Below are 13,179 nucleotides of genomic sequence, written 5' to 3'. Positions count from 1 at the left end.
CCCATCTTGTGGATTCTCTCATCGGGCGGCTGTATAAACAGAGCTGCTAAAACAAAATTGGTAGTTGTGGTGGTGTTGTTTCTAATATTTTTACAATCGTTGTAGCCACGATTTAAAATGGGTAAAAGGGTGAACGCTATTTTCAGTAAATAAACAATAATCACATGCAGTGTTATGTAATAAAAAATTATATCAATTTTCTTTAAATAAACACACCAATGCTGATGTGTCAAATTGCCCACCAAAGATATTTTTGAAGTTTAAAAAAAGTTGAACAAAATTATCAAATGGTAGTTAGATTAAAACCTTGTATTTATGCTGCATGACCACCAGAGTTTATATATATTTTTTAAATATGAGTGCATTTCTGTTTGTCTGTCTTTGTTAAAAAAAAAAAAAATTGTTGTGCACATTAAGTGATTAAAAAAAGTGTGACGTTTCTTGTGGTGTTTGTGCACTATAAGTACATACAGCAAGCCTCTGAGCTGCAATATTCTGAAATTTAGTCCCGGTTGCTGATTCCCCTCAAACCACTGCATGCCTCTATGGATCCTGCAGTTACAATGTGTCAACACACATTTGACATCTTCCGTGATGCTCTTGATTGAGAGGCGGCCGAGAGAGCCAGAGACAATCAACTTGTCCTTCAGATCCTGTTAGAAAGAAAATGACCTTCCTCGCTCGCTAGCTCATCTTGCTATATTGCAACAATCATGGTGTCTCTTATTAGGATAAAATACCTGTTTATTTGAGGAAATGCCAACGATCAATGAGTCATCATTTATTGTTAAAACGCGCCGGCTGCATACATTATTAGCAAGTAACCAAGTAACAGCATGTTGCGTGTGAAAACCTCCCCTGCTTTCTCATCCAATTTAAGAACATAAGCAGGTGGTATCATCATGCTGCTGCATAATGTTGCAAACGGATATTTTGCAACCTTTACCCTTGTCCACATTAATGTTTCACACATTCTATTTCTGTGTCACTGTCAAGCCAGCGCTATGAAACAAAACATCCAACGACTGAGCAGGATATCATGCAACTAAAAGACACAGAAGTGGTATTTTAATTAAACATGGAGATCCTTCTCACAGATGAATGACAAAGTAGCTACAAAAAAAGTGGCTAAATTAATATTAAATGTTAAAACGTTGCCCTTACATTGCCTGTTTGTGACTGAATATAATCATTTGAAGTGTTGACATGTAAACCAAAACTGATTTGATAAATTCAAGTTCTGGCTCATTTGGAATTGTAGGTATGCAATAGTGAGCTAACAAATAATTGCACATTGTGTTACCAAATTAAAATGTTGTCTTTGGTTCTAGAATTTTGTCTAGTAAGTTTGATTCATTATTTACAGAAAATAATTAATCTTCTTCTTCATGTCTATAGTAGAATACAGTCTGAAAATTGGGTTGGATTGGAAAACAATTTTCAGGGTTATTATTCTGAAGACAACCCTCCTGAAAATGTTTTTAAAAAAAATTGAAAATATTAACATTTGTTGCTTTCTCTGTGACTTTTTTGTGTAAACACCAATTCACAAAGGTATCAGCGACGATAAGCCAAGGGAAAACAAGGGTCAATGATAGATATAACAAAAAAGTCACCAACAAATAATTCAGTCAAGTTTGTAACAGCAGTTGCTTTCTTTTTTTCACTAAAATGTCAATTAACAATACTAAAATGTTAAAGCATTACCATATATTATTTGAAAGTTGAAGGTATCACACAATTCAAATTCATGTTCCTTGTGGACCTTGTACAGTTCCCCAGGAACCACCAATAGTCCACTGACCACAATTTGAATACTTCACTCACGCTTGGCAAGTCACTGTCAGTCAAACTCAGTCATTGCCATCTTCTCCAAATATATGCAAACCAAAAAATGTTTGTGTTTGTGTCAACAGAAAAGCTCCATCCACTTCTTCCAAGCTGCATTCTGCGTTGAGGACTGTGTAAGGGAAAAAAAACACAGAGTGGCTCTTTGTGTGGACTGAAGGATAAAGAAATGTGATGACAGCCGAGAAGTCTTTAGGCACCTTAGACTCAAGTATTTCTGCAAAACAAGACAAATACACAGTGAGTAGAATGATCCTTTTTGAAAATCCTCCATGTAATCTGAATGGGAGCGGAGTTTCATCACTTGCATTAACACCCCCATAAAACTGCAGTGACAAGCTTGTTGTGAAATGGAATTGTGAAGGCATTTTGCAAATGGAAGTATGCATAACAAATGACATACTCTACGGATACTGTATACCGAGACTGAACTCAAAACAGTCTAGACAGATCTATTGTTCTCACTTCTCTGTAAAACATGCATACGTACCACACTGCTCTCTTTTCCAAATATGAGCGCTGAACCCATCTTCTTGCAGCAGCTTCTGCAATCTACATTGTCCTAAAATAGAATAATAACAAAACATCACGACAAAGTAAATTGCCAAGTAAAGATGGGTGAGTACCTATGCCAGGTAACGGTACCGATACCAGCCTTATTTCAAGATATCGGTACTCGTTTTCAGCAGACGTTGAATGAAAGCAAATAGAAAACTTTATGTCCATTTAGTGGAATATGATTTAACCTTGTGTTTATTGGCGTGTCTATATAAATGAGAATAACCATCATGTTTCACAATGATATGCATGCAGAGGTTAGTTTTACCGGTTAGCTTTATTGCTTTATGGTATCTGTGTAAATGCAATTGCTTACCTGTTTTATGACCCGTACGTCTTGACAACTGCAGTGCTTTTATACCTAAAAGAAAGCAAACACAGATTTTTTTTTTTTTTTAATTTTGGTATAAAAAATAATCATGTGATAAATATTTACTACATGCATGCATTTGAGAAGATACTACGACATTCCATCACTGTGAAAAAAGTAAACCAATTTAATGTAAAAGTCTGGGATTGAATGTATTATAATTTTGAATTTAATTCAGGTGACGTTTAGAACATGATTTTAATGTTGTTTATACATCATTCGATACAATGTATATCCTTTATATGCATCTAATTAGAGGGACTTTTAAATCAGCAGGAATGTTTATTCTGGGCAGGTTTACTTTTTTGTTAGTGGATGTTAGTTTTGAATATTAAATCAGTTTTTTTAATTACCTGTTTAGAGTCTAACTGGACAGCAGCGATGAGGTTTAAAAGATGCATTGCAAGATCTCAAATTCAATAACAGAAAAAAAAAACATTAGCGGAGGCATTGAAGAGTAGGCAGATAAATACTGCAATTTTTCACTCAAATTACAAGTATGTTATAAGGCTGTGATGTTAATTCACAGCTTGTAATAATATTTACGATAACACATATAAGGGGACTTCTTACCTCGTTAACAGCATATGATTCTCAGTCAATCTGTTTACTGATGTGAAACTTCACAAAATGGATTAAGGAAAATCACATGAGTGCTCTTGATTGAGTGGGTTAGTGGATGTAATGCAATAATTTAATTGTATGAACAATATTGCATTTGTTCTGCGAATTATACTAGAAAAACTAAACAAATAGCCAACTATTGTATTTAGAGAATCTTACACATGGTACTGGGGTTTATGTTTATTTTTATTAAATACTTTATGTACAAAGACAGATTGGACACACAGAATAAAAGCACTAATTATAAAGTAAACACTGTACATTGCTTGTTTCAACGACAGAGAAAAACAGTTATAAATAAAAAAAGATGTGATTAGACCTAATTAGACCTTTTTAACACAATATCATCATATAAAGGGAAACACCGGGGTCATTTAGAATGTTTTCCTTGATTTAGTATTTTCTCTTTCCTATTGTTTTGGGCAAACCATGCATTTACTTTCAAGCTATACAGTGATCACAAACCTGCAATTACAAAATAGTGGCTACAGTTTCAAACCGAAAGTGGAGCTGAAAAGTCATATTACTTATTCATTTTTCATGGGGAGTGAGGGCAGATTTTAACCGTTTGGATTTATTGGCAAGTCACAAAATTGCTCACCACCAGGGGAAAACTAGTGTAACATCTGGTGCTTGATTATCATGGGATTAAAGGCAATAAATAAATAAAATAAAACACACAAAATAAATAGTAAAAAACAAAATCTGATTATTATTTTTTTTTTTTTACATTTGTGTACAAAGAATTTTCTCCACTTATTGGAATGCAATCAATAAAACAAATTTATCTGCTTGGCAGCAGGGAATTTCCAAAGTGTTTCCGATAAGTCATTTCAGTAACAAATTAAAACCATCGTTTTTTTTTTTTTTTAAATGACACCAGAACAATTCATCAACGCACACCGATCCTTATCAGAGATCAGTTTCGATAATAATAATTACACCTGGTTTCTTTAACACACCGATTCTCCCAATTTAATTTATGCAGTGATCTGTTCTCCTCAGACTCACTGTGTGAGCTGAATTGCCTTTGACATATTGCTAAAGTATTTTTGTCTGTTGCATCTCATTTTGAATAGCCACTGCTTTAAGTAGTTATCTGGAATGGGCAAACATGGTTTGAAATAGAAACAATTTAATAGATTGTAGGTCACGTGTGGAGCACCTTCAGTATCGACTATAGGGATGTTTTCTGTATCCACCTCTTGTCAGCTGTAGAAGTGGAGCTTTGAGACTGGGACGGGAAGTGGGCCACTCCTCTTCTGGAAAAACAGTAAAAGCATTTGAGTTAGTGTGTGCAGGTATCACGGTGACTGAATATATGAGCACATTTCATCCGAAGAGATTCTCCACAAAATTAATTTTACAAGAGCTTTGGCCTCTGTCGGCGCAATGATGTGCTTTGACAGCCAGCAGCTCCATCCTCCCTTAAAGCCACATAGCAAAAAGGCGGTCACCTCTTCTGCATGGCACATTGAGCAAGCTTCCAAATAGGAAAATGTTTATGGAGCAGAAAATCAAATCATTGCCCTCTTGGATTGTGGTACACCTTTTGGGAAACTGACTGCAGTTGGAGCGCCCCCCAGTGTTGGAGCTAGAGGGGGGGGGGGGGGGGTGCTACATGCACGGACCCCCCTAGATGTCAGGCCATATAATTGACTTTTGGCTATTTTCCATTTTTTTACCTTCATTTAATAATTTTTTTTTTTTGTGTGAAACCCCTGAAATGTACTTGGCCACCCAAGTTAAAAATTCTAGCGCCGCAAGTGAGCAAGTAGTACCCTGTAATCCTAAATATGATTTACGTCAAATTTATAATTGTTTTAATTTCAAGTCATGCAGAGACACATCCACGTATTACCATTGGAAACGGCACTGCATTGCAGCCAATTTACACAATTTGTCCAAAGAGAAGAGCCCAACATTGGAGTTTCCATTTGACTGTGAATTCTGAACAGGCACTGCCCTCCTCCTGCTTCCAGATCTTGCATGTAGAGCTAGGAAGCCTGACTGCTGGTTAACAGGAATCCCATGTGTGAAAGCGCTCAGAAATCCAGAAGTGAGGTTGTGTATGTCTGCCTTGTGCCTTGGGGTGAAGACTTGCTCTTCTTTAGCTGGGAGGCTTATTTTGTTCAGCAATTGCAGGATGGAGCTCACCTAATACCACATCATTTTTCATCAGAGAGTGGGCATCATTTGTGGGCTTCACAAAATTAACGTATTAACTTTCAGCAAGCCTTTACTATGCCAAATTCTAAACTATTATGTAAATGTCTCTCTCTAATTTTTGTAAATAGTCTCTGCAGGTGCTCGGTATAGCTTTTAATTTAAATTTAAAAGTGACACCATCCACAAAAGCACTAGGATGCATTTCAATAGAACAGCTGCGACAAAACTCCACTGGAAAAAATAATTATCATAAAAATAATAATAAAGAATTATGCAACCATCGTCACTTACCATAGTTGTTGTAGGAGTCATCATTTGTTCCTTGCCCATATTCATAATATTCGGAGATGCTAAATGACAAAGACATTGTATGTCACTATATGGTGTATTGGACAATAACATTATTATCCTTTTAAAATCTCTGCTAGCTTAAAAGAACAAAATAAAACACATAGAGACGCTTTGTGTGTAATTATTGAACTGTGTGTAAATGTTACCTCTTCGAATGATTGCTGTAGTTTTCGTCATAGGCATCATAGCTGTCATCATCATATTCTCCGCCATATCCATCATCGTAACCCTGCGAGGAAAGACGGTGTGAGCAAAACACTTGAGTCGTCTACTCATTTATTTGCACTCCAAGTGAAATCAATCCATCCTTGGTACTGCGGGCAGTGTCCGTAATGCGTGAGGAAAAAGAAAAAAATTGCCCGCCCTGTTAAAATACATATGTATTTTTCCTATCCACATTAAGCAATGTTGTCTTGGAACCAAGTGGAAATATATTTTTAAAGTTATTTTTAAAAACACTATCAGGAGTGACAATGTACTCTTGTGTCCTCTAATTGACGAGACATGGTATTTTTTTGGTAATTGTACCCTCATTTGTAAAAACAAAGGAAGGAACACGGGCCCTTTTATCCAGACAGGTAGGAATAAATCAAATGTTAACACAAAGGTGGAGGGTTCTTATTGGGCATAATTAGGACAGCAAGAAGCTAAGGGCCCATAGCCATGTGCTTCATTATCAGTTGACAACCCGCATTTCCCCCGACAGTGACGAATCTTCACGCCGGGTTGCTTTTGAATGTGCCACTGCAAAGCAGGACGGGAAGGTAAATGAGATTTGCACCATTTTTTTGTCTCAGTGTCGCTCTTCACGCTTTCCACCTTTGCAAATGCACCTTTTGTTCTGGCATATTCTTATTATTTATTCATACGGCCTGCTCAAATCATACCTTTATTAGCGCCTGAAAACCGTGATAAGCTGAGTCAATTTTCCACCTGACTTTCTCGCTTTTGTTGTTTGTTGCTCAGGTGAAAGAGGTTTAAAGGGCAAAAAAGTCATACAAAATATAAACACATCATATATGTAGTTATATAATAACTAATATAAGAATAGTGTGTCATTTGTGTTTTTATGAACAAAAAAGGGATGGACTTAGAATTCTAAACAGAGTTGCAGATGAGCAGGTTGTCCTCAGAAGTGTCCGGAGAAAGAAAGTGCTCTCCTAGAAAAACATAAATCTGAAGCATCTTTCCGAGAAAAGCTAAACTGGGAGGATTTTTCTCCTCGTTTCAAAGGGGTTTCTTTTGCAGCTTGCACAGACGATGGAGTTTTTTTTTCCTCCTCAAAGCCTCCCAAAGCTCTGTGTTTAATCACATTAGCGTTTTTCAGCCCTGCTATGGTTCCAGGGATCAGGTTTTGCAGAGGCAAGCAATGTATTTCAAATTTGACCACCAATTTCTGTACCCACCACATTATAGGTGTATAATGTAAGTATAATTAGATCAACAAAGACACAAGCTTCCTTGAAAGCACCAATTTTTACTCGAAAGTACTTGATTTCAACGTATCATAGAATACATGTCTGCTTTTTCTATCATAAAAAAATGCTTTAAATTTTATTATTGTACATATTTGCTTTATATCCTTTAAAAATGTATTTGGAACTATTTAATGAAATTCTTTCTTGTTTAACTCTCAATTTAACTATAATTTACCGCACTTTCTTTATCGTGTATACATTAAATTTTGTGTTTATCCTATTAAAAATAACACTCTTCAACCAGTTTTTTGTATTTTTTTTGGATTGGAGATGCAAGTAAACTGTGGAATTTATGCGTTGATAATAATAATGCATTCCCACTTAAACAATATTGGAATATCATTCGAGGCCATCTTCAGAAGATGTTATTGGGTCTTTCTTTCTATTGCTATTCTGCTTCACTCAATAAAAGTAACACATATTTAAAGTAAGTAGCCCAATTATATACTCTACGGTTGTAGCATACTGTGATAAAATAAAATACATCTTAACAGCTGAAACATCAGCCGATTGCTGAAAAAGCAGATATGTTATCTCTAAAAGAGTCGTTTGACTGGATAAGAGATCTGCATTTGAAGCACTTTCATATCATAGCAAGAATGACATTTTGCAGCTTAGTGCAGATGAATGAATGACTGATGTATAAAAGTAGAAAATGCCAACTCACATCAAACTGTTTGATCTTAAATAGCAACAGTACAGTGGTTGCCCATCAATATTTCTGAGTGTGCCCAGGGCTATTTTTAAGCATGCATATAGTATACAAAAGGGATGGATGCAGGAACAATGTAGTAATGCCTTCTTGACAACATGAGTATGTGTACAATAAATAGCTCTTAAATAAAAACCTCTTTTGTGACTGTGTAAAGAATGTGCTGCAAATCTTTGCCATCGTGTCAGTGCAGTTGATTCTGGCATATAGCCCGTATATAACAACCCCCCTGCTCTCACTTCACTCATTGCATTAATGCCCTTCAATCCTGTTTGCGTTCTTTTAAGAGCTAGAATGATGCTCTCTGTCATTTAACTACATGGCGGCGCGACAGGGCTCATTAATCCCAAATAGTCCCTTGAGAGGTTTTGTGTGATGACCACGCTACAAGTGCAAAACAATTCTCACATGATCTGTTATTCACAAAAGGGCTGTGACTGTAATTACATGCATTCATATGAACATTATGTTTTGGTTATGAATATGAAATATTATTTCTGTCCACTAATTTGGCTCTTGACTGATCCGGTTGTAGAATGGAAATCAAACACACACAAGTGCATAAAAGAAACACTACAATACTTTTAATCAAAAGCTGATGATTTGTTTTTTTTCTAATCAAGTCTTTTTGTCTGCATAAACAACTGAAACATATCCGCAATCACCTGCTCAATAAGTGAAATCATTATAGGAACTAGAGTATGTATAAGGAAACAACAAGGGGACTTGAAAACAATTAATAAATGGTAACCTTTGTTACTGGTTTCTAGCCGGTTGCAGCAAACAGCCTTTCACACTTACACTTTTGAACAATTTAGAGGAGGAAGCCAGAGCACCTGTAGAAAACCGCCAATAATTCAACCATTGAAAACTAAATATTAATCAAAACAATGGAAATTTAGTAAAAGACATAGATACTTGTGACCAAAAATTTTCTTTCCAATGTTCTTATAGTGTCTAAAATGCCAGTTAAAGCTAATGAATTAATTCATTCACACGACCTGTCCAACTTGTCCAATTAAACATTTCTGAAGCCCCTTTGCTAAACTATTGGAAATATTTTGTATATTCATAAATGCTACCTTTGTAGCTTTTATCTGGCAAATGCAGTGGTGCCAGAAATGTTATAGCAATGTGAGATTTGTGGTAGAAAGCTATAGGGAAAGAATATTGAATTCATAAATTATGAAGAGGAACAGAAACATGATAACTACCAGCTTCCTTGTACTTTCTGTTGAAGTTTTAGATCAATAGCAGCCTCAATCGGTGCCATTATGGACATGGTATCACTTTTAGGAGACAGTGTGACACTTTGACAGTATCCATCAGTCATCGGCCTCTGGAGAAATTGACACAATATCCACCAAGGGTGCATCGTTGCAGAGCCAAACCTGCCCCTGCTGAGTAATTCTTGTTTTATCAGCTCGCTCAAAGAACAATGTTGGCTTTGGCGTAGAGAGAGGCATTACGCCGACCCTAAACTCAGTCATTGGGGGGAAAAATACACAAGATCTTCAAAAACACGATCTTGCAGCCCTTGGAATACGCTTGACATAAACTGTGTAATGTATCAGAAACAAATCTTGCCAAAAAGTATGATATGAGAAAAGAAAATGTTCAGGACAAACTCATCTTCTTCCTGTAATCCCAGAGTCTCTGTGCTCCCAACCTTCTTTCCAACTTCCAATTACAAAGAGAAGAAACGTTGCGCTTTTTCACTTTGCAGAAATGCGCAGGCTTCACATCAGAACTCAATTTGGTTTGGTAATGAGACTGTGCTTGTGCATCTCCCCGTGCAGACAGCCCAATCTTCACATGCCAGCACTCAGGGGGACTCTGCTTAGCAGGGAGCCTCGGATGGGTTCGGCTGGTGAAACGCTTGTCTTTTTATGTTTGGTTAGAACTTGGAGATCACCTTGAGATCTAAAAACGACCTTGACAAAATCTCCAAATCTAAAGACATTTTTGAATTAAAGTGATTTTGATATGAATCTCTAGCGTCAGCACGTCAGTTAAGTATTCAAAAGACGTTCACATTATGAGCTGGTGGCACCTTTGAATTACCTTAGTTGACTAAGGTACACTGAAATGATAATTTACCAAAGATGTTCAAACGACTGCTGTACGGTTGAACAACGTGGACTAGTCAAAAATATTCACTCCACATTCCCTTTTACAACAATAAGGGATTTTTTCCAATTTGGATCCAAATGCATCTTTGCAGGTCCCCTGCCCCTTCCAAGTTACCGAAGCAATTCAATGGAAGTAATCATATAAGTCCTATAAAAAGTATCGTTTTAATAATAAAAAAAAGTTACTGGAATTAATTGCTTGCTTGCTCCAATTTTTCCAAATCATAGAATCCCTTCATGCCCCAATTTTCCCTACCTCTACGTACAGGTAACATGAGACTCATCACATTCAAAGTAGATTAAAGCAAGTAATTACAGTATTTACTATCAGCTCTACTTTTTACTTTGAGCAAAAGGGATTAGACTCACATAGTCGTCGTATGAGTCATGTGTGCCGGCTAACAGTGGAGGTCGGTACCCTCCAATTGCTGTTACTGCCGCTCCCCTGGCTCTCGGAGTTTGAGCTTCCCTCGTTAAAACAGATGCAGCGGGCTTGCTGTGTGTCGCGGCAGCCGTCCCCCGAGGTGTTACTGTGCTCCTTCCTGTGTTCCTGCGGGCCCTGCACAAAGCAAGCAAGCAGAAGAGCTTGGCGGTGATTTGCCTTGGGAATCTACCCTGCAAATTCCGTGAGCAGTCTGCAAATTGCTGTGAAATCGCTTTTATTGCTGCTTGTGTCCAGGCAGCCCCAGTCGGCGGTCGTTTCACAGCAAAGTATGCCTGAATGAAACCTGAAATGAGCATAACCTCAACTGGCTTTGAGGGCTTGTAAAAATCGCAGGCTGAAAAGTGTCACTTTTGAGAGTACTACTGCTACATAATCGACCTAAAAAGCATGTATTTGGGTCTTTGTTCAACATGCCATGGACAAACAGATGCTTATATTGTGATTATATTTGAACGGACAAACATAGAGAGACAGATGCTTCAAAAATGCAATTTTTCATACACAGTACAGTGTTTACTGGTGAGTTCAAGCCACTGCCAGGATTGTAGTTCGGGTTGAACATTGCAAAGCAGTCTATAGTCCTGTAACTTACATTTGAATGTGATGTAGGTCGGCTGGGAGAGCTTTTTTTTTTTTTTAACTCTAGTGTATCCTCCTCTAGGTAACAGTCTATTGTGAGCCAGAAATACTGCAAAGGGGTATTAGTGGTGCATATTTTTCATGGAGATTTACACTAATTGCTTATCAGTGTGCCATAAGCAGGAAATCTGAGTCAGGAAGTGCTGCTTGTGGTGCTGACTTTTTTGTTGTTGTTGTTGTTGTGAGCATTCCTTGATACTACCGGGAAAAACGTCTACGTGGGCTGCCAAAATTTCAAGACCATACCGGTTTGCACCGACCACCATCTGTTATACCCTGGACAATTTGCTCTAATGAATAAATAAATAATAAATGGTGCCAAGAGGCAAGAATTCTGTACAAGAAACCACATGCAAGGCTGAGCTAATTAAATGCTTTGTTTGATTTACATTTCATGCACCTATTAGGGCTAGTCGTTATTTATTGTCCTCTTAAAATATGTTCTCTAATGAGACCATAGATGTGTTTTGTTGCAAATGAGCACTCCGTTGTACACCAATCATATATTAATTGCAGGTTAATGGCGTGAAGCACACCTTGAGGCTTGCAGCAATTTTAGCAGGACTCGGATGATGCTTACAGTCGACTTTGAGGACGAAACCTTCACATTTGAAACCCTTGTCCGTTTAGTATCTAGTGTCTTTGAGGGATTTCTCAAAATACTAATCACGCTAAAAACATTTATTGTATTTCTGTGAAATATGTCTAAGATTATAGCCATCTTATATACAGCAGCTAAATGAGTTCATATTAAAAAGATCACATATATAGGTGTGCAGTGGAATCAGATTGTGCAGATGCAAAATACAGTGGTGCCTTAAGAAGCAACTGACTGGACCTGCTGTTTTTTCTAGGTTTTTGTATTGATTGTTCAGCAAAACATGAGTTACAAATGCGTTTCAGTTCAGTAGTCTCCCGTCAATAGACGGTAGCAGTAAGCTTTACAGCCATCAATTTGCATTGGTTTTCTTGCAGTGAAAGGAAAATACCAGAGATGGGAATTTCAAGCCTGGAAAATACCCCCCACCCTCCAGAAAAAAAAAGTATAAAATGCAAGAAACTCATTTTTAGAGACACTGGTATGTGTGCAAATGGTTTCCCATGTATTTGTATAAACCTCAGAGTTATATTATTCTGCTATGAGTTACCTGGTGGATACTGTGGTGGTTGTTCTAATGCTCCTTCCTTGTGCATTCCTGCCTCTGTTGGACTCATCAGAACCGTTTAATAGTGAAAGCTCTCGTAGTTGTTCCTGTCTGATCTCGTCATTGTAGTCCTGTGGAAGCAAGAAAAACAGCATGCCTCATATATTAAATCTAAACACGCAATTGTGCTCGGACTCCCGCAGACACTCTGAACAGAAGCAGCTGTCATCAAATTAATCTTGACGGATGTTTTCATTGGGGTGAATAAGAAAATGTAATAGCCTCTCTTCTACATTTTTCGTCCACCTTCTTCCTATCTATCCTGGAAAAACAACATCTAATTGAAGGTTTCACCATTTGTTGGGTTGTAAACGGCAATTTAGTCCAACCCATGACCAAACATGATATTATAATACAGAGAAGCAGCAGGGTATCATTGCTGTCAAAACAGACACTTTGATTTCAAAAGAAATGCCAAGCCAAGTCAACATGATTGCACAATCCCGTCTTAAATGTGTTTTTAACAACAAAGAAGTGGCAGCAACAGCTTATCATTTTGTGATTGTTTTTGCACTTATCCTTTTGATTGACAAAATAAAAAGAGGATAAAGAAAGGAGCTGTGAATAAACAGTTAAAATATGTCTATTAGACCAAAGTTAAGTTTCTATCCACATTACCCCTTATTGCCAAAGTCATTAAAATATATT

At 37.2% G+C, this 13,179-nt stretch overlaps 1 protein-coding gene across 3 annotated transcripts in view; it reads right to left on the bottom strand.

The window, feature by feature from the left end:
• Positions 1–766: 766 nt before the first annotated feature.
• Positions 767–13,179, bottom strand: part of khdrbs2 (KH domain containing, RNA binding, signal transduction associated 2) — a 30,545-nt gene continuing 18,132 nt past the window's right edge. For 2 of the 3 annotated variants that reach the window (XR_007485103.2, XR_007485104.2), the window contains exons 6-13: positions 12,475–12,602; positions 10,612–10,801; positions 6,067–6,149; positions 5,861–5,919; positions 4,566–4,662; positions 2,723–2,767; positions 2,339–2,410; positions 767–2,065 (exon numbers count right to left, since the gene is read on the bottom strand). Coding sequence is in view for 1 of the 3 variants with exons in the window: in XM_049736206.2 (XP_049592163.1) it covers positions 4,568–4,662; positions 5,861–5,919; positions 6,067–6,149; positions 10,612–10,801; positions 12,475–12,602 (555 nt within the window). In the remaining 2 variants the exon portion in view is untranslated. Of the gene's footprint in view, positions 2,066–2,338; positions 2,411–2,722; positions 2,768–4,563; positions 4,663–5,860; positions 5,920–6,066; positions 6,150–10,611; positions 10,802–12,474; positions 12,603–13,179 lie in introns of those variants that run through there. The other variant, XM_049736206.2, reaches the window with a different exon arrangement.

The sequence above is a fragment of the Syngnathus scovelli genome, chromosome 12 (assembly GCF_024217435.2).
Source record: "Syngnathus scovelli strain Florida chromosome 12, RoL_Ssco_1.2, whole genome shotgun sequence".
NCBI lineage: Eukaryota > Metazoa > Chordata > Actinopteri > Syngnathiformes > Syngnathidae > Syngnathus > Syngnathus scovelli.
Note: the sequence above shows the minus strand (reverse complement) of the source record. Positions and strands in the feature narration are given on the sequence as shown.